Raw genomic sequence first — 26,134 nt, 5'->3', positions numbered from 1 at the left:
CTGAGCACTCAAATTACATTTTTCATTTTTTAATACTTTATTACTTGCTATAAACGTCTAAGCAGTCTGTTATGCTAAATCAAACACTTTTTGATGTCAAGCGTTTATTGCCCTTCAAGTAAACTTTAGCTTGCAAAAAAGTATGTATATCTCCCTCAAAGATAAAACTACAATTATACACTTATGTGCTTACTCTGTATTCAGTAAGTTGGCTGTAAATGAGGACATTTTTAGCACTGCTGTAAGACCTGCGCTTTGGAATGTATAACAAAATTAGCTTTAATGGAATGACCTGGAGCAGAAAGGTAAATGAATTGCAGACCCAGAAAAAAGGAATATAGTGCTGCAAACTAGTAATTTTTCATGACTCTGCAAAGCTCAGAGAGGAAACAAAACACACGAGCGCTGTGTTAAAAATGCTTTTACCAAGCTTGCCCTCTCTTTCAGATCAGGTCAAAACCATTCAATTTATCTCTTTCTTGAATAGAGAAAAGATGGCAGTGTTTCATAGATAATTTACCATTTTCTTATGCGGTAGGAAAAAAAGCTTGATATAGAAGTAAGTAGTAAAATAGAACAAATTAAATAGCTTGTTAGCAGTAAAGGGAAAAAAATAATTCTGATGGAAAAGGTTTCACAAAGACTGAAGACTATTGGAAAATTACATGATAGAATTAAAAGGTTTGTAATAAAAACAACTTTAATAAGGTTACGGATAGTTCTCTTAGGATGTTATTTAATGGCCAGTTTAAGGCTGATTGAAACTCAAAATTCACTTCACATCTGCTGTTTCATTAGATTCCTAATTACATTCCTCAGTCATTATAGTGGCTTCTGATGTAATTTAGGATTAAATAAAAAGCAGGAAAGTTATAGGTTTTGAGCTGCAATCAGCCCATTGATTTATCCTATACCTGGTCTGTCTATCTTCTAGACCAGTGTTTCTCAACCTTTTTGTAGCAAGTACCCCTGTAAGCAAACACTTGTTTTCTATGTACCCCAACTTTATCACAAATGTTATTGATATTTTACATGAGCAAAATGGAAATAGTCTATCACTTGATTTCACAAGCTTGTATCAGATATCTTAATGAAGTGTGTGTGTATATATATATATATATATATATATATATATATATACACAGAGATATATATATATATATATATAATATATATATATATATATATATATATATTATATATATATATGAGTCCGATATTTCTTTTATGTTTTCCGGAATTTAATATTTTTTTACATTATTAAAACACAGATATAAAGTCCATTGATATTAATACTTTATGCAATTAATGTGCTTCTTACATCAAAAAAGAGGAAAATAAACTCTCTTCTGCATGACGAGGGAATTAATATTTATGGTACCATCTTTCTATATTTAACAATCATTTCATACACAGTTTATCTGCTTCGTCTTACTGCGGCACACGTCATTATAGGGCCCGTTACCTATTTCACAGTGGACATTTATTTGGCACTTGTCTCTGTGGCACTTGTAACAGTAATACAATTTTCTGTTCATATCAAAAAAGCTCAAATCCAGCCCTCCAATGTCACTAACAAGCCAGAATCTAAAGGTTTTACCCAATTTAAGTGAATCAGTGATTGCGCAGTGGTCTAACCTACGCAGGGAAATCTTCACACTTGGTCCTGTTAGGGGTGCTCAAGGGTAGAAATGAGAAACAACTGCTTACGTTGGTATGTCATGTTTACAATAGAACAACAAATGAAGGCCAATCCCTGGCGTACCCCTTGCCAATGCCCCAATACCCCCAGGGTACACGTACCACCGGTTGAGAAACTAGATTTCTAGACTATAACTTTACCCTTTATAAATAAGCATATTTAGATTAATTTTAAATACATTTTACATTGCTTTGTTGTGTGGCCAGAAAAAAAAAATCTCAAATCATCATTCTACATCACTGGTTTTCAAACCTCTCATCAAGCCTCCCCAACAGGACAGATTTTTAGGATACCTTGGATGAGGGCAGGTAAAAATAAAAATGTTTTTCTAATCAGCTGATTATTTCACCTGTGCTCCAGTTCAGATATCCTCAAAATGTGGCCCTTTTTCCAATTTACTAATATGTTTTAATTCTCTTGGTTTCCAGCATCATCAATGCCATAACTGGGCGCTAGCTGCTAGATTGGTGGCTGCACATAAATGCCCTCTTGTCGCCATTGGTTTACTGGATGTGATCAGCTACTCCCAGTAGTGCACTGCTGCTCCTACAACAAAGGATATCAAGAAAATGGAGCAAATTTGGTAACGGGAAGTAAATTTTAAAGTTATTCAAAATCACATGCTCTCAAATCTCTCTGTTCATAAACCCTTTAGTTGTAATTTCATGGTATAGTTAGGGCTGTGCATTTCAGAGTATTCAGCAGTTAACAATGGAAAAGATGGCCGGCCGCCGCTATTTTCACAGCCAGATTTCTTCTTGTGAAATTCAACACACCAAGATCTTTGCAAATCCAGATCTAAGTGTGTTGCGCTTTCACAAGAAGAAATCCAACTCCAAAAATAGCCTGGAGGCCGCCATCTTCACCATCTCATTGCCTGCTGAATACTCCTCCTAATGCACTTCCCTAATACCAAATTGATTTTCTACCTCAAGCTCTATATCATGGTGGCCAACGGGCATGCCATGGGCCGCATGTGGTCCTCAGCACTAGTTTTCGCCGACCCCCAGGGTGGTGAAAAACAGAAAGTAAGAATGTGTTCCATATTTTTTTCTGACCCAAGGGAAAAAGCAGAACTAAAATGTGTTTTTGGGGACTTCTGGTATGTGTCAAACAAGGGAAGCGACAACTCAAAAGAGCACTCTGAAGAAGAGAACAGCAGAGGTACTCTTGTTATAGATAGTTTTCCATCCACTGCCCTATGCCATCTCTTTCACCTTTAAGAACTACCCTTAGAATACAAATGTAAGCCTAGGACAGGGGTTGGCACAAATGTTTAAAATTTAGGAGAAGGTAAGAATTTTTAGGAGCCAGACCAGCGGTATTTGTACATAGATACATGGAGAATAACCCCCAAAAATGGTTTCTCTAACCCTGCTTTATAAAATCTCTTTTGATTGTGAGAGTTTACAATTCTCAGCATAGCAAAGAAGAACTGCACACATTTAGCAAAAACACATTATTATACAGTTTCCTATTTCTAAGACAAATATAAACAAGCTCCTCACATATTAACCAATATGTGCAGCACATAGGAAGGTCAGTGTTCTGCTTTTCTTAATAATGAAATAAACATAATGAAACCTGGTAGAAGATACCATTCTTTTTCATTTACATGTAATTAAACACTTTATGGGAAAATGAATGCTCCTTTTAAATATGCTGCAGATATCCTTGCCCAACTTAAAGGGACACTGAACCCAATTTTTTTCTTTTGTGATTCAGATAGAGCATGCAATTTTAAGCAACTTTCTAATTTACTCCTATTATCAATGTTTCTTCATTCTCTTGATATCTTTATTTGAAAAAAAAGGCATCTAAGCTTTTTTTTTCTTGGTTCAGTACTCTGGACAGCAGTTTTTGATTGGTGGATGATTTATCCACCAATCAGCAAGGACAATCTAATTTGGTAAATTTGGGTTCAGTGTCCCTTTAATTTACTTCACTGTAACTGGTCAGAGCAGTGCCCAAACCAGTTTACAGTGAGTCCTATTTTGGCCACTATATATTCGATAAAATGTTACTGGTTTAGCCAATTTGCCGCATGATGATGGTAACAGAATTTGCTTTTTTGACCTCACAAGGGATGCATGAACAAGTACCCATTTTTCAAATACAGGTAGCCCTCAGTTTACGCCGGGGTTAGGTTCCAGAAGGAATGGTTGTAAATCGAAACTGTTGTAAATTGAAACCCAGTTTATAATGAAAGTCAATGGGAAGTGAGGGAGTTAGGTTCCAGGCCCCTCTCAAAATAGTCATAAGTAACACCTAATACATTATTTTAAAGCTTTGAAATGAAGATCTTTAAATGCTAAACAGCATTATAAACCTAATAAAATAATCACACAACCACAGATATATAATTAAACTAAGTTAAATGAACAAAAACATTGCTAAACAGCATTATAAACCTAATAAAATAATCACACAACACAAACTTCACTTGCATTTTTCTGCAAACAGTTCTTTCTATGCATTACAATCTGGACTGATTTATAGACAGGAAGATCTTGTTCCTTTGAAATCTGCTCGATAGCTCAGGTCTGGTTAAACTGATTAATTTCAGCTTGCTTGGCTTTGCTGCAACACAAGCTGACAGCTCCACCTGCTGGCTATTTTAATAAATGCACTGCTTCTCAATGCTTTTCAATAGCAGTCACATGACTGAAAAAAAGGTTGTTATTCTGAAACGTGTAAATTGAACCGTTGTAAAACGAGGGCCATCTGTAATGCAAAATTGATAAATTAATGATTATTACAATGTTGTTACATTGGTTATATAATTTATGGGCAATTACATTTCGAGTTATGTTCCTTTAATACACATGTACAGTGCAATATAGCCTCTAAAAATTGTACTACGGGGGGGGGATCAAATTATATTTTGGCTGTCATATTTCTGTAAGGTTAAAAAGTTCCTAATCTATTTAATTCTGCGTTCAGTTTAACTGATCATTTTTCACTCAGTTCAACATACATTGTCACTCAAGTAAACTAACAAAATGAACACAAAAACAACATATTCAGGAATTAATGAAAATATGTTTATGTTCTGCCAAAGTATTACAGTCTATTTAACACTGGTTTAAGTGTTATCCTAACTGCCTAAAATAATACCGCAGACTTGCTACTGAAATGTGATATATCAAAACTAAACATATGGGTACCAAGCAGTGAACGATGTGTGTTACTCAAACATATGGGTGTTCTTGCTGATTTAAAAATGTATTTTAAAAAATGTGTGGCTTTAATTGTTCTATGTAGTTGTTAAAACTAATAATATATGGAAAAAGCTGATAGAACTCACTGCATAAATAATGTTGCAAATGTGAACTTCAATGTTTACTGTACGTCGAAAATTGGAAGCTTAATTATGTGGGGGAATAATAAAAATGTGCTTGTGTCCTGTATCTATATGTTTTGCACGGTAAACACAGCTTTGCAATGCAGGCATTTTACTCAGTTTATTTACAATATTTTGTTTATGATGCTAAGCAGCGAAATTGCTTGGCATTTAAAGGGACTGTAGAGAGAAAATGTAAATTACATGATTCAAATAGAGTATACAATTTAAAATAACTTTTTGTAATCTAATTTTCTTTGTATCCTTTGTAGAAAAACATATTTAGGTATGCTAAGGAGCAGCAATTTGCTACTGGGATATAGCTGCTGATTAGTTGCTGTACATATATGCCTTTTGTCATTGGATCACCATTTGTGTGTTCAGCTAGCTCCCAGTAGTGAATTGACGCTCCTTCAGCAAAGGATACCAAGAGAGTAAAGCAAATCTGATAATAGAAGTTTTTGGGTTTTCATAAAATGTTTTTTTTTAAGTATGCATAGTGAAAAAGTACTTTTGACTAGATTACGAGTTTTGTGTTATGAGTGAAAAAGCAGCGTTATGGGGTTATAACACTGCTTTTTCACTACCGCTGCTATTATGAGTCTTGTTAAAAAAGCTGTACCGCACACTTTTTTGGCCCAAAAAGCAAATTAACTTACGCAATTTGCGTAAAGTCTCTTTTCAATGGGACTTCCATAGCGCCGATAATATTACAAGCTTTTTCGTAACACAATCTAAAGTCAGTAGTTATGGGTTTTACGCTACAAAGCTGTAGCATAAAACTCATAACTAAAGTGCTAAAAAGTACACTAACACCCATAAACTACCTATTAACCCCTAAACCGAGGCCCGCCGCATCCCAAACACTAAAAATAAAAATTATTAACCCCTAATCTGGCACTCCCGACATCGCCACCACTATAATAAACATATTAACCCCTAAACCTCCGCACTCCCACATCTCAAACACTAGTTAAATATTTTTAACCCCTAATCTGCTGCCCCTAACAATCGCTGCCACCTACCTACATTTATTAACCCCTAATCTGCCGCTCCGGACCATCGCCGCCACTATAATAAACATATAAACCCCTAAACCTAACCCTAAATCTAACCCTAACTTTAATATAATTAAAATAAATCTAAATAAAACATACTATTAATAACTAAATAATTCCAATCAGCCAATAGGATTGGGTATTTTTTCACCTTTAATTCTGATTGGCTGATAGAATTCTATCAGCCAATCGGAATTCAAGGGACGCCATCTTGGATGACGTCATTTAAAGGAACCCTTCATTCTGGAAGAAGACTTCGATTGAAGAGGATGCTCCGGGCCGGATGTCTTGAAGATGGAGCCGCGCGTCAGATGGATGAAGATAGAAGATGCCGTCTGGAGGACCACTTCTGCCGGCTTGGATGAAGACTTCTCCCGGCTTTGTGAGGATGGATGTCCGATCTTCAAAACTGTAAGTGGATCTTCGGGGGTTAGTGTTAGATTTTTTTTTAAGGGTTTATTGGGTGGGTTTTATTATTTAGATTAGGGGTTTGGGCATTTGAAAAATAGCTAAATGCCCATCCAAATGCCATTTTCAGGGCAATGGGGAGCTTAGGTTTTTTTAGTTAGGTTTTTATTTGGGGGGTTGGTTGTGTGGGTGGTGGGTTTTACTGTTGGGGGGTTGTTTGTATTTTATTTTACAGGTAAAAGAGCCGATTTATTTGGGGCAATGCCCCGCAAAAGGCCCTTTTAAGGGCTATTGGTAGTTTAGTTTAGGCTAGGTTTTTTTTTTATTTTGTTTTTTTTTTTATTTTATTTTGATAGGGCTATTAGATTAAGTGTAATTAGTTTAAATATCTTATAATTTTTTTTTTTTTTATTTTGTGTAATTTAGTGTGTTTTTTTTGTAATGTAGGTTAATTGTATTTAATTTATGTAATTGATTTAATTGTAGTGTAAGGTTAGGTGTTAGTGTAAGACAGATTAGGTTTTTTACAGGTAAATTTGTATTTATTTTAGCTAGGTAGTTAGTAAATAGTTAATAACTATTTAGTAACTATTCTACCTAGTTCAAATACATTCAAATTTGCCTGTAAAATAAAAATAAAGTCTAAGCTAGCTACAATGTAACTATTAGTTATATTGTAGCTATCTTAGGGTTTATTTTACAGGTAAGTATTTAGTTTTAAATAGGAATTATTTAGTTATTAATAGTAGGTTTTATTTCGATTTATTTGAATTATATTTAAGTTAAGGTGTGTTAGGGTTAGACTTAGGTTTAGGGATTAATAAATTATGTTTTTGTGGCGGCGACGTTGGGGGCGGCAGATTAGGGGTTAATAAATGTAGGTAGGTGGCGGCGATGTTAGAGGTGGCAGATTAGGGGTTAATAATATTTAACTAGTGTTTGTGATGCGAGAGTGCGGCGGTTTAGTGGTTAATATGTTTATTATAGTGGCAGTGATGTCTGGAGCGGCAGATTAGGGCTTAATAAGTATAATGTAGATGTCGGGGATGGCAGATTAGGGGTTAATAAGAGTAAGATTAGGGGTGTTTAGATTTGGGGTTCGTGTTAGGTGTAAACATAAATTTTCTTTCCCAATAGGAATAAATAGGGCTGTGTTACGAAGCTTTACGCTGCTTTTTTGCAGGTGTTAGGCTTTTTTTTCATCCAGCTCTCCCCATTGATGTCTATGGGGAAATTGTGCACGAGCACGTAAAATACGCTCACTTCTTACCTGCTAACGCCAGGTTTTTGTAAACCTGTAATACCAGCGCTGTAGGGAAGTGAGCGGTGACAATAACGTGCAAGTTAGCACCACACCCCTCATAACGCAAAACTCGAAATCTAGCTGTTTATTATATATTTAGTTTGCATTTCCTGTCATTTTAATTTAAAAAAATAGTTGTTTTCCAATGCCCTGGGGAGAAGCTGGAGTGTGTTGCATGTAATTGAGAACCTTGAACCTACTTCATAGAGCACAGTGATTGCTTGATATGTGCCAAAGCACATTTATGTCAATCCCCAATTGGCCTCGGGAAAGGAGATAAGTGGCTTTTCGAGCCGTGTGTCCCTGAACTCTGAAACAATGGAAATAGTGCTAACAAAATGACAAAATCCTTTTAATTTTACATGAAGACCTTTTGCCATGCAGTGATTAATTTTTGAAGCATAAATGAAATCATATTTTAATGTCCCTTTAAATTATGTGGTACATAAATTAGGCACTCCCTCTAATAATGGGTGCTACCATTTTGGAACCGTTTTTATTATTTTGTTATCTGCCATATTCCTAGTTCTATATATATATATATATATATATATATATATATATATATATATATATATATATATATATATATATATATATATATATATATATATATATATATATATATAGAGAGAGAGAGAGAAACTCATAATACATTGTGTAGTTCATTAACAGAACAGGCCAGAAGGCTTGTGTTTCCCACAGAAAACCTCTGGAATACATTGTTTCCAATGCAGCAAAGGATTCTGGGTAATATATGCAAATTAGGTTCACAACGCATCTTTTTACTTCGTATCCCAGAGGTTTTCTGTGGGAAAAACAAGCCTTCTGGCCTGTCTAGATTTGTTCATGAACTACACAATTAGTTATTTTCTCTATATTTTGTGCGTAGTGGAGGATTTTAAACTCGCCTTTTACCTCTCCCTAATTTTAAAAGTTGTTGTGTGTATGTGTATATATATATAAATATATATATATATGTATGTATGTATGTATATATATATATATATATATATATATATATATATATATATATATATATATATATATATATATATATATTCTCATGATTTCCTCAGATTAAATTATAATTATTATTTCCTTTGTTTGCAATGCACCAGTTCCTTAGCACTATACAGGTGATACAATACATAAAGATAAAACAAGGATGGCAGACTGGAACAGAAGTATTACAAGGCCCTGCTTTCTAGATAGCTTAAAGTCTAAGATATCCTATTTGCCTCAGGTACCTAAATAGAAGTTTGCAACAATAGCTGTGTGTGGTCTGCACTAAAGTAGCACAAGACGTTGTAAACAGACTTTTTTATTCTGATCTCTTTTGTTCTTTGATTGATTTTTCTTTATTTTTCCTGTAATTATTTGTGTTTAATTCTGGTCTCGACACATTAGTCCTTGATGATTTGAATGGCTGCAAAACAAACATATTGTATTAATTAAATTTTAGTACCTTATGGCTTCGGGCTTTACCACGTGGGCTTGACTGAGGGAATAGTTATTCATTCAAGGTTGATGCCAAAGAGAATAAAGACGTTTTTACCTCATAGTAATTTTAAGCATTAATGTTGTGCTAAGCACTGAAGGAGTTATTCTAGGAACATAACTTTTGTTTAAACAAAATAGCACAAACTCTGTTTCTTGATCCATCTGAGGAAAATGTCTATTCCTAAATGATTAAAAGTTTTATTTAATTATAAACATTTTATAATTATGTTTTTGCTTCTCGAATAAGCATATAAATAAGCGCATTTAGCTGCACCATTGTACAGTTATCTGTGCTAATTTTATTGCCAAAAAGGATAAGTAAAAATTTTGGTCAAACACATTTTTTTCTGTGACTAAAATGAAACAGAAGCAAATTAAACGGATGGGAAACCCCATAATTTTCTTTTATGATTTGGATATAACATACAATTTTAATCAACTTTCCTATTAACTTTTATTATGAAATTTGCTTCATTATCTTGTTATCCTTTGCTGAAAGAACACGGACAGCTAGCTGAACACATCTAGTTAGCCAATCACAAGAGACTAATGTGTGCAGGAACCAATCAGCAGCTATCTCCCACTAGAGTAGGATGTGTGCGTATTATTTTTCAACAAGAAAAATTAAGAAAACAAAGCACATTTGAAAATAGAAGAGAATTTAAAAGTGTCTTGAATGAAATGACATGCTCTATCTGAATCATGCAAGTTTAATTTTGACTTTCCTATCCCTTTAAATCAATGGTTTATTACAAAAATAACTAGTAAAATGCCTGCATTTTTTATTAACCAGTATAGATAAGATGAAAATGCCACAAACTCATGATTGGACAGTTAGGTATCAGGAGCGATGTCATATAACTTTAATATGTGCCCTAATATGTTTATTTTTAACTTTTAAATTTTCATAAATACTTGCCCTTTTAAACCTATTACTGCTGTAGGTTAATTTTTAGGGTCATAGAAAGTCAAACAATCCAATTCCCCCCTTTCCCAAGTCTTATCTGTTGAGTATACATGCACTGTTGTAAAGGATATCCTTTGAACTACGTGAGTGTTGCTTTGGTTCCACCCTCCTGACTCGTGTGTACTTTGCTTGGCTCTTCTAACAGATGCCGCCTCAGTACGGTCAGCAAGGTGTAAGTGGCTACTGCCAGCAAGGCCAACAGCCATATTGCAATCAGCAGTCGCAGCCTCAGTACCCGCAGCCCCAGGCTCAATACCTGTCCCAGGCTCAACAGCGGTATCATCCCCAACAGGTAAGCACAGAAAGCCACTACTCATAGAATGAAGATACTTCTGGCAAAGAAACAAATTGCACATTTGTAACTTAAAGGGACACAATTAGTAGTCTATATACATATTGGACAATCTTGATACATATATTTATTATTGTATTTAGTAGTTAGACTACATTATTTATAAACTGTAGTTATGTGAAAAAGAGTGCTATTGGATCAGAATATGTTAGTTCGCTATTATAGCTTTCAGGTCAACATCAATATATGAAGAGGTTAACTCATGTAAGGTAACAGATGATTTTTATTTCCCCCGCCAAATAATTATAGAGAGTCAAACTCCTTTAAAAGTAATTTTCTCCATAATGAAGCAAAATTGATCTTGTATATACACATTGTATTATTAATTTGCCCATAGTCTGTTTTGATATGCTGCATTTCCGGCTCCTCTGCTTTTTCTCTAAATATTTTTTCTTCTTAAACGGGAAGAGTCCACAGCTGCATTCATTACTTTTGGGAATTCAGAACCTGGCCACCAGGAGGAGGCAAAGACACCCCAGCCAAAGGCTTAAATACCTCCCCCACTTCACTCATCCCCCAGTCATTCTTTGCCTTTCGTCTGCGAAACCATCCCGACTCATATTAACAGCTCTTTGGCATATCAGCGTTTCACTGCCTGCCTTTATTCACTTAAGTCCATGTCAGAAGCGAGGCTACTATCTGTCACACTTGAAGGGCCGTGTTCCTGTTCCACGGCGCAGATTCCGGTAAGATCATTTAATTTTATTTCGATATGTACATGTAATGTTAAGAAAAGAAGTCAGGGTCCCAGTGGGACTCCTTTATCTTTAGGAATAAAGGGTTAATATCTCCTGAGGGGGGTTATTGAACAGGGGGGACTTAAACCCCTTAACGACCAAGGACGTGCCAGGAACGTCCTACAAAAAAACACCCTTAACGACCAAGGAGATTCCTGGCACGTCCTCTGGGGTTTGAAGCTCTGAAAGCGATCCTGATTGCTTCCAGCTGCTTCCAGGGTATTGCAGTGATGCCTCGATAATTAACCCCTTCACTGCTGGGCATAATTCACGTGTGGTGCGCAGCAGCATTTAGCGGCCTTCTAATTACCAAAAAGCAACGCCAAAGCCATATACAGTATGTCTGCTATTTCTGAACAAAGGGGATCCCAGAGAAGCATTTACAACCATTTGTGCCGTAATTGCACAAGCTGTTTGTAAATAATTTCAGTGAGAAACCTAAAATTTGTGAAAAAGTGAACAATGTTTTTTATTTGATCACATTTGTCGGTAAAATGGTGGCATGAAATATACCAAAATGGGCCTAGATCAATACTTGGGGTTGTCTACTACACTAAAGCTAAAATTAGCACTACAAGCTCCCTACATGCTCTATAATTAACCCCTTCACTGCTGGGCATAATACACGTGTGATGCACAGTGGCATTTAGCGGCCTTCTAATTACCAAAAAGCAACGCCAAAGCCATATATGTCTTCTATTTCTGAACAAAGGGGATCCCAGAGAAGCATTTACAACCATTTGTGCCATAATTGCACAAGCTGTTTGTAAATAATTTCAGTGAGAAACCTAAAGTTTGTGAAATAGTGAACGATTTTTTTTTTTTTTGATTGCATTTGGCGGTGAAATGGTGGCATGAAATATACCAAAATGGGCCTAGATCAATACTTTGGGATGTCTTCTTAAAAAAATATATACATGTCAAGGGATATTCACGGATTCCTGAAAGATATCAGTGTTCCAATGTAACTAGCGCTAATTTTGAAAAAAAGTGGTTTGGAAATAGCAAAGTGCCACTTGTATTTATTGCCCTATAACTTGCAAAAAACATGTAAACATTGGGTATTTCTAAACTCAGGACAAAATTTTGAAAACTATTTAGCTTGGGTGTTTTTTGGTGGTTGTAGATGTGTAACAGATTTTGAGGGTCAAAGTTAGAAAAAGTGTGTTTTCTTTCCGTTTTTCCTCATATTTTTTTTTTTTTATATAGTAAATTATAAGATATGATGAAAATAATGGTATCTTTAGAAAGTCCATTTAATGTCGAGAAAAACAGTATATAATATGTGTGGGTACAGTAAATGAGTAAGAGGAAAATTACAGCTAACCACAAACACTGCAGAATTGTAAAAATAGCCTAGGTCCCAAACGGGCAGAAAATGGAAAAGGGCTGTGGTCATTAAGGGATTAATCATGTTTGTTATGTGATTCTGTCTGCTAATATGCAGTGATACTTGGGCTCATGGCTATTAGGAACAGTTGGCGCAATCTCTTTAGATTTGCTTGCCTTTTTTTGTGACTTCCACAGTGCACCTCGTGACTGGGTGCGGTTACGTTGTATTCCACTTCCGTATTCTGACCGAGTGGTGACGCAGTCTGATTGTTAGTTGTCTGGTTCACAAGAGGTGGTGAGTACCCCAGCCATTGGGGGGGGGGGGGGGGGGAGGTGCCGTTTAGTGTTTGTCCATATTTTCAATCCCAAAGTTATGAAGGATTCTGATTTTTTTAGACACGGATATCTCCGATTCAGAGAATGCGTCTTGTGAAGAATATGAAATGGCCCGGGTTATTCATGCCCATCAGTTTTGTTCCAATTGCCATTCCAGAGTACTCTCTTCTCCCGAACCAGGGAACTTAGAGTGCATTGAGTCATCCGCCCCCGAGAATTCCATGTCCTGTGAGGCGCGTGCCCCAGAACCTTCTTTTGCTACGCAAGCAGGTGTCCCTATGGCCGTTACTCCTTCTCTGGAAGGCGGCTTGTTTCCTCCAGAGGTTACGGCACGGTTCCGGATGGCCATATCTATGACGCTGGCTCATTTATATCTCCCAAGGGAAATATTTTTAAGGTACTGTCCATGTTCTGTCAACCAGGGCCCGTCGGGTGTGAGATCGCCTGATTCAGTTTGGCCTTCAGGGAAAGCGATGGTTTCTAAGGCTTCAGGGGCCCCAACCTCGGGGACATGGTTGTCCAGCGATCCGACGAGAGATAATTTTGCCTTCCGTTATAGGCTGGCATGTCTTTGTGTCCTACTAAGGCATGTTTTGACAGTGCTGGAGGATTCCAGTCCTAGTGGGCCGAGGGATCCTCGGCCTTCTGTGCCAGATGGCAAGCTGGGTTAGACGTTTGGGGATGAAACCAATCTCCTTGTCTCCATTTTTTCTTTCTTTTATGTATCGGTTCCAGTTCTGAGCTTGGGAGAATGGGGCCTATGATCGGCTGGTCTGGTTGGCGTGCCCATTCTCCTTGGGCGTTCACCCGAGGGTTTTGCCTTACTTTTATTTTGATCTGGTTAGGATGTGTTTGATTTGTTTTAAAGAGCTCATGTCTGATATAAATTCCGTTTTGGGAATGTTCTTTCTATGGAACTGATACTTGCGATTTTGTGGTCACGTGGGCACTTCCTCGGAAGTTGCACTTTTTTTTTTTTAAGAACATAGTTATGTTCTAGTTTATCTTATCGAACCATCTGGTCAATTTTTCTTGGACCTTTGGACAGTTCTGGAGTGCTCTTGTACCAGCCAGTACTGATCGGGCGCTAGCTGCTGTTCCTTGCGGTTCATGTCAGCCTCATGGTGCTGATATCCTGTCGGAATGTCACTTTGGCCTATAGATGTGGGCTCCGAGCTCGGATCCTACTACAAAGTATGGGGCCTAGTGTTTAGATCCAACGCTTCTGGAAGGAAGGTTGTGAGCTCCAATCTAAGTTGGCCTTTTCTTGCAATTTGTTTTGAATACGTGACCGACTTTTTAAAGCTTCATCGTGGTTTCTAGAGGTCCTTTTGGACTCAGAACCATAGTACTCCATTCCTTTAGAGTTTGGAGATGTGGAAAACCTCCGGAGGTCTGGAATATCGGTTTGGTGGACGATTTGCGTTTTCGCTTTCAGTATCTTCCAGATGTCGACTCTTGTAGCCTAGTCGCATTTCCTTTTGCGGTGGCGGAGACTACCTTTTTTTCCCCTTCTTGGCGTATGTCCTTCTTTCTTTTCTCAGTATCTCGCTTGCTCTCGTACTTGGAGAGCAGGGGTGTGGATCACCCCGTTTTTTCTACCAGGAGCTGCGAGGCTCCAGTTGTTGTTCCTGTTATTGGGATTTCCGGGAGACTAATCCTGTAAGGATCTCTGGAGATATGTCGTCTCCTCAATCTAAGAGCTGTCCCTTGTAATCTCGGGTGCTATCCTTCGACCTTATAGCAGATCTAGCCATTTGGGCTTGCGGGTTGGAGGTTCGGGATCAGATACAGACCTTCGCCCTTTTGGGGTCAAGAAAATGGGTTTAATTTATCTAAACCGTAGTATAGATCAGGTAGTCTACAAAGGATTATCTTAAGATCCAATGGTACTGGTTGCCATTTTCTTAGACCTTTTTCAAGTTTTTTTCAGACTCTTGGGTTTGAGGCTGTTGCTGGTACCCTATGTCTAAGGACTTTGGATGGTGGAAGGCTCTGTCCTGGGTGCACTCCAAACCATAGGAGGCAGCTTAAGGGTTCCTCAGGAGGGTTAGATCTTTCGATCGGTCCTGTTTCCCGGGGACTCTTAGGACCATGTCTCTTGCCTGGAATCGGGCATGGGCGGTTCAGTTCAACCTTGGGGTTGGATCTCCCGCGTGTCCCTTTGAAAGGGGTTTTTCGTGTCTCATGGGAGATTGATATCTGCCTGAAGTTTAAGTTTGAGGTCTCTCTAACGGGTCCCTACTTTGTCTTCTGGGGCATCTAATGCTTCCTTGTAGACTTTCAGTTGTCATATCACCTGAGCTGGCGGTAATGACTGAAGGGTTTCACCTCTAGGTAGGGTGTTTACCGTTTTCTCTTCTTCCTCTTCTCCTCACCTATGGTGGGGGATGAGTTTCTTGCGTTTGCTCTCCTTTTGATTTGGAGGTACCTCAGTATCCGGGAAGGCCTGTGGGTTCCTGTTTTTCTCGCTTCGGAGGGTTTTTTCCACTCCTTGCATACTCAGGATTACGGGGCTGGATTCTGGTATTAGGACACGGTGGGTCAGAGTTCTATCTTCCTTTTGAGAGTGTTCCTTCTTTAGGGAAGGCAGCCGTGTAGGGGTTCTGGAACCTGAGCACGTAGTTCCTGTCATGGCTCATGGTAGCATGCCAGTTTTAAGTAAGTGGTCAGAGCTCTACTCAGGGGTTTCGCTCCCTTGCAGACCCATCCCTTCTCTTCTGAAGTCTGGGCGGAGTTTTTGGTACTCTTTGTCTTTGGTCTTCACCAGCCTTTGGGCTGAGACAGTTACCTTGGAGTGAAGGTCAGGGATCGGTCTGCTCTGTTAAGTATTGACCGTGTACTTTTATCGAGTCTGTTCTCCCATTTGGTGGGGGGGGGGGGCTCTTGAGGTCCATCTCTCTACTGGTGCTTCTGCTGGTGGGATGGGACGCTCCTTGGTGACCGGATTTTTTTTGGACGGGAGCTGTTGCAGATGTTTCTCTGCGGTTCTCGGTGGGGTGAGGTCCCACGATGGCTAAGGGTCAGCTTTACTGCCTGGAGCTTGGTCATCGCGAGTTCTTGTTTAGAGGTGGCTCTGTGTTCTCACGGAGAGCTCTTTTTTAGCTGCTAGGACAGTTACCCTGTCTATGCTTATCTAATCTGATGGGTTTTCGTCTTGACTACGATACAATGGGGAACTCGAGGTTTTGGAGCACCATAGGTTGTATGGTGCTGTGTCTTGGATTGGAGGGTGGCCCTTTGGTCATCCTAGTGATCGTTTTCTCCTGAGTATTGAATTTATCTTTCTGGTCCTTTCCCTTCTAGGGAGTTTGTCTCCCTGGGCAGTGGTCCTGTAGCAACCTTGGGTATGCTCTAAGTTTTACTTTTGAGTTTTCTCTCTTCCCTTGTTGGATGGTCCTTTGGATCTCTTATTGGGTCCTCTGTTCTCCCTATCGGGGGTAGATAGAGGTTCTTGTCCTTTAGGTCAGGGGTACGCTTCATGGGAGTCGAGAGCCGCAGGGCCGGCTCCTCTGAGGCTTTTATGATCAGCGGACTCTGGGGATTTTGAGTGGTCCCTAGCACGGCTTTGAAGGTTGTGTAACTGATGAGCAGTTTTCTGGGCTTCCGGTTTTTTCCCTTTGTCGTTTTCAGTTTTTTGTATGGTGTTGGGTAATTTCAGGCTGTGGTGCCTTTCAAAGGGGCCACCTTTTTGTACCCGCCCTTTGTTTGCATTCAGTGTCCTCTATAACTTGGGTATTGTTTTCCCAAAAGTAATGAATGCAGCTGTGGACTCTTCCCGTTTAAGATGAAAAACTTAAATTATGCTTACCTGATAATTTTCTTTTCTTCTGACGGAAGAGCCCACAGCTCCCTGCCCGCCCATTTATCGATGATGCAGCTGTAATTTAGTTTCTTCTTTTGGCACCTTTTTCACCCTGATATTTCTCCTACTGTTCCTTGTTCCCTCGGCAGAATGACTGGGGGATGAGGGAAGTGGGGGAGGTATTTAAGCCTTTGGCTGGGGTGTCTTTGCCTCCTCCTGGTGGCCAGGTTCTGAATTCCCAAAAGTAATGAATGCAACTGTGGACTCTTCCCGTCAGAAGTAAAGAAAATGATCAGGTAAGCATTTTTCTTGTCCTCTTTTGCACACCTACAATTTGAGTTGACCAAGAAAGCAATAACCAGACAGCCTAAAAAATTATTTTCATGGTGGTGTTGAAGATGCATGATTATTGTACAAAAGCTCTTCAGATGAGTATGTCTTGGCTTCTTTGACCCATATATGAAGTCATGACAAAATACTTTAAACCATTACATCCTTCCTTCAAAAGAAATCTGGATGGACAGCGAATTTATTTGTTTGCATTCTAGGGGAACACTGGATCAGTTTATGAGTGGTGGTTGTTGAATCTTGATATTCAGTACAAGTTCAGTACCAAAGACAGGCCAACTTAAAACCAATATCAATTAAAGAGACATTCATGCAAAAAATACATGCTCCAAATTGTTAGAGAATTACATTTTTGTGTTACTGACCCTATCTTACTGTGTGTTTTATCCCGGTAAAGTCTCATTTTGGAACCATAATCGTCTATTATCTGTTATGCAAAGATGAAATGCTCTAACAAATTGATATGCACCATTTTTACATGTATTTTCGACTGAAGCCTTTTTTTCTGTTTAGGTTATAAAATACATTGTGACAAATAGAAAAATCCACGTACTTACTGGTCCATCTACATTTTGGTAAAAAAAAAAAAAAAAAAGTGTCATATGAAATTTTGAAGGGAAAGTAGATACTTCATTTAAACAATATATGGTATCTGATATTGCTCTGACAAACAAAAAGTGTGTTTAACGGACAAGATGTGAGAAAGTAACGGACAAGATGTGAGAAAGTCCCTAGGTGAGAAATGGGAGTTGTCTGATTCTCTGTGCTACTAACCAGCATCTTTTCTTTGAGCAAATATACTGCCAAAATTAGCCTTTTAATGATACTGGAGAATTCATAGGGAAAATAAACCTTATAACTGCATGTTAGTTTATTAGGTTACACTCAGAGTTGTATGTTTTAGAAGACAGCATATTACTGTTTTTTTTTTTTTAACTATTCTTTAGTGGTGAGAGTCCAGAAGCCATCACGTGGGATTAAACTCCAGTCCATTAGGAAGAGGCAAAACACTCAACATGCCAGAGCTTTTAATTCCTCCAACTCTCCCAGAATCCCTGTCATTTTTTTTCTTCCAGCAAGTAGTGAGATGAATTTAGATGAGGATTTGTTAGCCAGACAGTGAAACATATTTTCCCAATTTTGAAATGTCATAGGTTAAATGCAGATTTATCTGCTAGTCCCATGGTCTACAGTTTGAGACTCCTTGTGTGACACACAGCCCTCCCCAGGTGAAATGTGGATTTGTCTTGCAATCCCGTGTTATAGATGCTTGTGAGATCCTTAGCACCTTGCCTGCACTGCCAAGGATGGGCATGTCTACTGGAAGCAGTGTTCTGCGGCTGAGGTGAGCACGGCAGACAAAGGTACTGACAGGTAAGTACAGTGCACCTTCATAGCACACAGTCTATTAGTATGGACATGTGCACATGATTCACATTGCTCGGAAACGTAGAGACAAGTAGCAAATAACTTCTACAACACTCTTAAAAACAGTATCTGCATACACTGGAAAACCAGTCCTGTCATCTGCAGCTCCATCTGATCTCTGCATTTGAAGCTGATAGAATGTTTTCCAAAAACAAAACATTCATCCTTGCCTAATCTTCTCTGGGACAGCAGGGTTAACATTTTGGTTCCAAAGCAGTGTGCATTTCCTTTCTGCTTCTCTTGGGCTAACTCGGAGATAGGTAGCCATCTGTATAGCAGGCTTGGGACTTAGTTTCACAGGGCCCCTTCTATTTCCAGGGTCTCAAAGTGCTAAGTATGATGGCATGGCGATAAAATGCCTAATCCTAACCCACAAATGGTTATCTGAACAAGTTTATTGATATTCTGATTTTGGCAAGAAAACTTGTGACCAGACAGACATATCTCAAGGTTTAGAAAGCCTTTCCTGGTTTGAGGCTACCACTGGAATTATTTTCATATTTCTAGAGTGTTTTTACTAAATTTGATCATTTTGATTTGTTTACCTCTTCAGAGGCTGCTTTTGTCAGTAAAGTCAAATTGTCTTCTTTCTCGTTATCTTTATTTAAAAGGCAGGAATATGAGGCATAGGAGCCGGCCCATTTTTGGTTGAGAACCTGGGTTATGCTTGCTTATTGGTAGCTAAATGTATGCCACCAATAAGCAAATGCTATCCATGTTGCTGAACCTAAAATGGGCTGGCTGCTAAGATTTACATTCCTGCTTTTTAAATAAAGATAGCAAGAGAACAAAGAAAATGTTATAATAGGAGTAAATTAGAAAGTTGCTTAAAATTTCATGCTCTATCTGAATCATGAAAGAAAAAAAAAATGTGGGTTTAGTATTCCTTTCACAATTATGTTTCCCTATTTCATGGTGGTTTTTATGGGCTTAACTCCTTGGATATAGGATCCCACATGTGATGGCTTGTGGACTCTCCCAATCTTATTTTAAAAAAAAGAGAGCCAAAATGTATGCTTACCTGATAAATGGATTTCTTTCATAATTGTGAGAGTCCACAAGACCCACCTATATTTATTTATATAGTTGGCGGCAGTTCCAGTTTGCACTTTACTTACCCTGCTTTATCTTCCATGTTTCTTTGTTTTACTTCTTTCTCTTGGCCATATGTATTACTGGAGGATTCTGGGATAGTGGGAGGGATTAAAAGCTCTGCTATATTGTTTGTTTGTTGGTTTTCTCCAACATAGGTGTGTCCGGTCCACGGCGTCATCCTTACTTGTGGGATATTCTCCTCCCCAACAGGAAATGGCAAAGAGCCCAGCAAAGCTGGTCACATGATCCCTCCTAGGCTCCGCCTACCCCAGTCATTCTCTTTGCCGTTGTACAGGCAACATCTCCACGGAGATGGCTTAGAGTTTTTTAGTGTTTAACTGTAGTTTTTCATTATTCAATCAAGAGTTTGTTATTTTCAAATAGTGCTGGTACGTACTATTTACTCAGAAACAGAAAAGAGATGAAGAATTCTGTTTGTATGAGGAAAATGATTTTAGCAACCGTAACTAAAATCCATGGCTGTTCCACACAGGACTGTTGAGAGCATTAACTTCAGTTGGGGGAACAGTTTGCAGTCCTTTGCTGCTTGAGGTATGACACATTCTAACAAGACGATGTAATGCTGGAAGCTGTCATTTTCCCTATGGGATCCGGTAAGCCATGTTTATTACGATTGTAAATAAGGGCTTCACAAGGGCTTATTTAGACTGTAGACATTTTTTGGGCTAAATCGATTGATATTAACACTTATTTAGCCTTGAGGAATCATTTATTCTGGGTATTTTGATATAATTATATCGGCAGGCACTGTTTTAGACACCTTATTCTTTAGGGGCTTTCCCAAAGCATAGGCAGAGTCTCATTTTCGCGCCGGTGTTGCGCACTTGTTTTTGAGAGGCATGGCATGCAGTCGCATGTGAGAGGAGCTCTGATACTGATAAAAGACTTCTGAAGGCATCATTTGGTATCGTATTCCCCTTGGGTTTGGTTGGGTCTCAGCAAAGCAGATACCAGGGACTGTAAAGGGGTTAAAGCTTAAAACGGCTCCGGTTCCGTTATTTTAAGGGTTAAAGCTTCCAAAATTGGTGTGCAATATTTTCAAGGCTTTAAGACACTGTGGTGAAAGTTTGGTGAATTTTGAACAATTCCTTCATGTTTTTTCGCAATTGCAGTAATAAAGTGTGTTCAGTTTAAAATTTAAAGTGACAGTAACGGTTTTATTTCAAAACGTTTTTTGTACTTTCTTATCAAGTTTATGCCTGTTTAACATGTCTGAACTACCAGATAGACTGTGTTCTGAATGTGGGGAAGCCAGAATTCCTATTCATTTAAATAAATGTGATTTATGTGATAATGACAATGATGCCCAAGATGATTCCTCAAGTGAGGGGAGTAAGCATGGTACTGCATCATTCCCTCCTTCGTCTACACGAGTCTTGCCCACTCAGGAGGCCCCTAGTACATCTAGCGCGCCAATACTCCTTACTATGCAACAATTAACGGCTGTAATGGATAATTCTGTCAAAAACATTTTAGCCAAAATGAACCCTTGTCAGCGTAAGCGTGGATGCTCTGTTTTAGTTACTGAAGAGCATGACGACGCTGATATTAATATCTCTGAAGGGCCCCTAACCCAATCTGAGGGAGCCAGGGAGGTTTTGTCTGAGGGAGAAATTACTGATTTAGGGAACATTTCTCAGCAGGCTGAATCTGATGTGATTACTTTTAAATTTAAATTGGAACATCTCCGCATTTTGCTTAAGGAGGTATTATCCACTCTGGATGATTGTGAAAATTTGGTCATCCCAGAGAAACTATGTAAAATGGACAAGTTCCTAGAGGTGCCGGGGCTCCCAGAAGCTTTTCCTATACCCAAGCGGGTGGCGGACATTGTTAATAAAGAATGGGAAAGGCCCGGTATTCCTTTCGTCCCTCCCCCCATATTTAAAAAATTGTTTCCTATGGTCGACCCCAGAAAGGACTTATGGCAGTCAGTCCCCAAGGTCGAGGGAGCGGTTTCTACTTTAAACAAACGCACCACTATTCCCATAGAGGATAGTTGTGCTTTCAAAGATCCTATGGATAAAAAATTAGAAGGTTTGCTTAAAAAGATGTTTGTTCAGCAGGGTTACCTTCTACAACCCATTTCATGCATTGTCCCTGTCACTACAGCCGCATATTTCTGGTTTGATGAACTGATTAAGGTGCTCGATAGTGACTCTCCTCCTTATGAGGAGATTATGGACAGAGTCAATGCTCTCAAATTGGCTAATTCTTTCACTCTAGACGCCTCTTTGCAATTGGCTAAGTTAGCGGCTAAGAATTCTGGGTTTGCTATTGTGGCGCGCAGAGCGCTTTGGTTGAAATCTTGGTCGGCTGATGCGTCTTCCAAGAACAAGCTACTAAACATTCCTTTCAAGGGGAAAACGCTGTTTGGTCCTGACTTGAAAGAGATTATCTCTGATATCACTGGGGGTAAGGGCCATGCCCTTCCTCAGGATCGGCCTTTCAAGGCAAAAAATAGACCTAATTTTCGTCCCTTTCGTAAAAACGGACCAGCCCAAGGTGCTACGTCCTCTAAGCAAGAGGGTAATTCTTCTCAGGCCAAGCCAGCTTGGAGACCAATGCAAGGCTGGAACAAGGGAAAGCAGGCAAAGAAACCTGCCACTGCTACCAAGACAGCATGAAATATCGGCCCCCGATCCGGGACCGGATCTGGTGGGGGGCAGACTCTCTCTCTTCGCTCAGGCTTGGGCAAGAGATGTTCTGGATCCTTGGGCGCTAGAAATAGTCTCCCAGGGTTATCTTCTGGAATTCAAGGGACTTCCCCCAAGGGGAAGGTTCCACAGGTCTCAGTTGTCTTCAGACCACATAAAAAGACAGGCGTTCTTACATTGTGTAGAAGACCTGTTAAAAATGGGAGTGATTCATCCTGTTCCATTGAGAGAACAAGGGATGGGGTTCTACTCCAATCTGTTCATAGTTCCCAAAAAAGAGGGAACGTTCAGACCAATCCTAGATCTCAAGATCTTAAACAAATTTCTCAAGGTCCCATCTTTCAAGATGGAAACCATTCGAACTATCCTTCCTTCCATCCAGGAAGGTCAATTCATGACCACGGTGGATTTAAAGGATGCGTATCTACATATTCCTATCCACAAGGAACATCATCGGTTCCTAAGGTTTGCATTCCTGGACAAACATTACCAGTTCGTGGCGCTTCCTTTCGGATTAGCCACTGCTCCAAGGATTTTCACAAAGGTACTAGGGTCCCTTCTAGCTGTGCTAAGACCAAGGGGCATTGCAGTTGTACCTTACCTGGACGACATTCTGATTCAAGCGTCGTCCCTCCCTCGAGCAAAGGCTCACACGGACATCGTCCTGGCCTTTCTCAGATCGCACGGCTGGAAAGTGAACGTGGAAAAGAGTTCTCTATCCCCGTCAACAAGGGTTCCCTTCTTGGGAACAATTATAGACTCCTCAGAAATGAGGATTTTTCTAACAGAGGCCAGAAAGACAAAGCTTCTGGACTCTTGTCGAATACTTCATTCCGTTCCTCTTCCTTCCGTAGCTCAGTGCATGGAAGTGATCGGGTTGATGGTAGCGACAATGGACATAGTTCCTTTTGCGCGCATTCATCTAAGACCATTACAACTGTGCATGCTCAGTCAGTGGAATGGGGACTATACAGACTTGTCTCCAAAGATACAAGTAAATCAGAGGACCAGAGACTCACTCCGTTGGTGGCTGTCCCTGGACAACCTGTCACGAGGGATGACATTCCACAGACCAGAGTGGGTCATTGTCACGACCGACGCCAGTCTGATGGGCTGGGGCGCGGTCTGGGGATCCCTGAAAGCTCAGGGTCTTTGGTCTCGGGAAGAATCTCTTCTACCGATAAATATTCTGGAACTGAGAGCGATATTCAATGCTCTCAAGGCTTGGCCTCAGCTAGCGAGGACCAAGTTCATACGGTTTCAATCAGACAACATGACGACTGTTGCGTACATCAACCATCAGGGGGGAACAAGGAGTTCCCTAGCGATGGAAGAAGTGACCAAGATTATTCTATGGGCGGAGTCTCACTCCTGCCACCTGTCTGCTATCCACATCCCGGGAGTGGAAAATTGGGAAGCGGATTTTCTGAGTCGTCAGACATTGCATCCGGGGGAGTGGGAACTCCATCCGGAAATCTTTGCCCAAGTCACTCAACTTTGGGGCATTCCAGACATGGATCTGATGGCCTCTCGTCAGAACTTCAAAGTTCCTTGCTACGGGTCCAGATCCAGGGATCCCAAGGCGGCTCTAGTGGATGCACTAGTAGCACCTTGGACCTTCAAACTAGCTTATGTGTTCCCGCCGTTTCCTCTCATCCCCAGGCTGGTAGCCAGGATCAATCAGGAGAGGGCGTCGGTGATCTTGATAGCTCCTGCGTGGCCACGCAGGACTTGGTATGCAGATCTGGTGAATATGTCATCGGCTCCACCTTGGAAGCTACCTTTGAGACGAGACCTTCTTGTTCAGGGTCCGTTCGAACATCCGAATCTGGTTTCACTCCAGCTGACTGCTTGGAGATTGAACGCTTGATTTTATCGAAGCGAGGTTTCTCAGATTCTGTTATCGATACTCTTGTTCAGGCCAGAAAGCCTGTAACTAGAAAGATTTACCACAAAATTTGGAAAAAATATATCTGTTGGTGTGAATCTAAAGGATTCCCTTGGGACAAGGTTAAGATTCCTAGGATTCTATCCTTCCTTCAAGAAGGATTGGAAAAAGGATTATCGGCAAGTTCCCTGAAGGGACAGATTTCTGCCTTGTCGGTGTTACTTCACAAAAAACTGGCAGCTGTGCCAGATGTTCAAGCCTTTGTTCAGGCTCTGGTTAGAATCAAGCCTGTTTACAAACCTTTGACTCCTCCTTGGAGTCTCAATCTAGTTCTTTCAGTTCTTCAGGGGGTTCCGTTTGAACCCTTACATTCCGTTGATATTAAGTTATTATCTTGGAAAGTTTTGTTTTTAGTTGCAATTTCTTCTGCTAGAAGAGTTTCAGAATTATCTGCTCTGCAGTGTTCTCCTCCTTATCTGGTGTTCCATGCAGATAAGGTGGTTTTACGTACTAAACCTGGTTTTCTTCCAAAAGTTGTTTCTAACAAAAACATTAACCAGGAGATTATCGTACCTTCTCTGTGTCCGAAACCAGTTTCAAAGAAGGAACGCTTGTTGCACAATTTGGATGTTGTTCGCGCTCTAAAATTCTATTTAGATGCTACAAAGGATTTTAGACAAACATCTTCCCTGTTTGTTGTTTATTCAGGTAAAAGGAGAGGTCAAAAAGCAACTTCTACCTCTCTCTCTTTTTGGATTAAAAGCATCATCAGATTGGCTTACGAGACTGCCGGACGGCAGCCTCCCGAAAGAATCACGGCTCATTCCACTAGGGCTGTGGCTTCCACATGGGCCTTCAAGAACGAGGCTTCTGTTGATCAGATATGTAGGGCAGCGACTTGGTCTTCACTGCACACTTTTACCAAATTTTACAAGTTTGATACTTTTGCTTCTTCTGAGGCTATTTTTGGGAGAAAGGTTTTGCAAGCCGTGGTGCCTTCCATTTAGGTGACCTGATTTGCTCCCTCCCTTCATCCGTGTCCTAAAGCTTTGGTATTGGTTCCCACAAGTAAGGATGACGATGACGCCGTGGACCGGACACACCTATGTTGGAGAAAACAGAATTTATGTTTAACTGATAAATTTATTTCTCCAACGGTGTGTCCGGTCCACGGCCCGCCCTGGTTTTTTAATCAGGTCTGATAATTTATTTTCTTTAACTACAGTCACCACGGTACCATATGGTTTCTCCTATGCTATTATTCCTCCTTAACGTCGGTCGAATGACTGGGGTAGGCGGAGCCTAGGAGGGATCATGTGACCAGCTTTGCTGGGCTCTTTGCCATTTCCTGTTGGGGAGGAGAATATCCCACAAGTAAGGATGACGCCGTGGACCGGACACACCGTTGGAGAAAGAAATTTATCAGGTAAACATAAATTCTGTTTTTTGCCTCCATTTAGGGAACTGGAGTTTAATCCCACATGTGATGGCTCATGGACTCTCGCCATCATGAAATAAATTAATTTGTCAGGTATGCATACATTTTTGTTGTTTTTTTTCTTCCGTGATTCAGGTAGAACATGCTCAGTTTCCTTCTTTTGTTAAATTTGCTTCATTCTTTTGGTATCCTATGTTGAAGGAGCAACAATGCACTATTAGAAGCTAGCTGAAAACATCTGGTGAGCCAATGACCAGATAAATATTTGTGCAGCCACCAATTAGCAGCTAGCTCCCAGTAGTGCATTGCTGCTCATAAACCTATCTAGGTATGCTTATCAACAATGGACACCAGGAGAACAAAGCAAATTAGATATTAGAAGTAAATTGGAACGTTGTTTAAAATTGCTTGCT

At 39.8% G+C, this 26,134-nt stretch overlaps 1 protein-coding gene across 7 annotated transcripts in view; it reads left to right on the top strand.

The window, feature by feature from the left end:
* The window catches only part of ARID1B (AT-rich interaction domain 1B), an 807,057-nt gene that overhangs the window by 152,905 nt on the left and 628,018 nt on the right, over window positions 1-26,134 (top strand). For 6 of the 7 annotated variants that reach the window (XM_053710958.1, XM_053710954.1, XM_053710955.1 and 3 more), the window contains exon 3: window positions 10,430-10,576. The exons of the other annotated variant lie outside the window; for it this stretch is intronic. In XM_053710958.1, the coding sequence (XP_053566933.1) occupies window positions 10,430-10,576 (147 nt within the window). The remainder of the gene's footprint in view (window positions 1-10,429; window positions 10,577-26,134) is intronic. 7 annotated transcript variants of the gene reach the window in all.

Source organism: Bombina bombina, chromosome 4 (genome assembly GCF_027579735.1).
Source record: "Bombina bombina isolate aBomBom1 chromosome 4, aBomBom1.pri, whole genome shotgun sequence".
In the NCBI taxonomy this organism is placed as follows: domain Eukaryota; kingdom Metazoa; phylum Chordata; class Amphibia; order Anura; family Bombinatoridae; genus Bombina; species Bombina bombina.
This window is presented reverse-complemented; position numbering and strand designations above follow the sequence as displayed.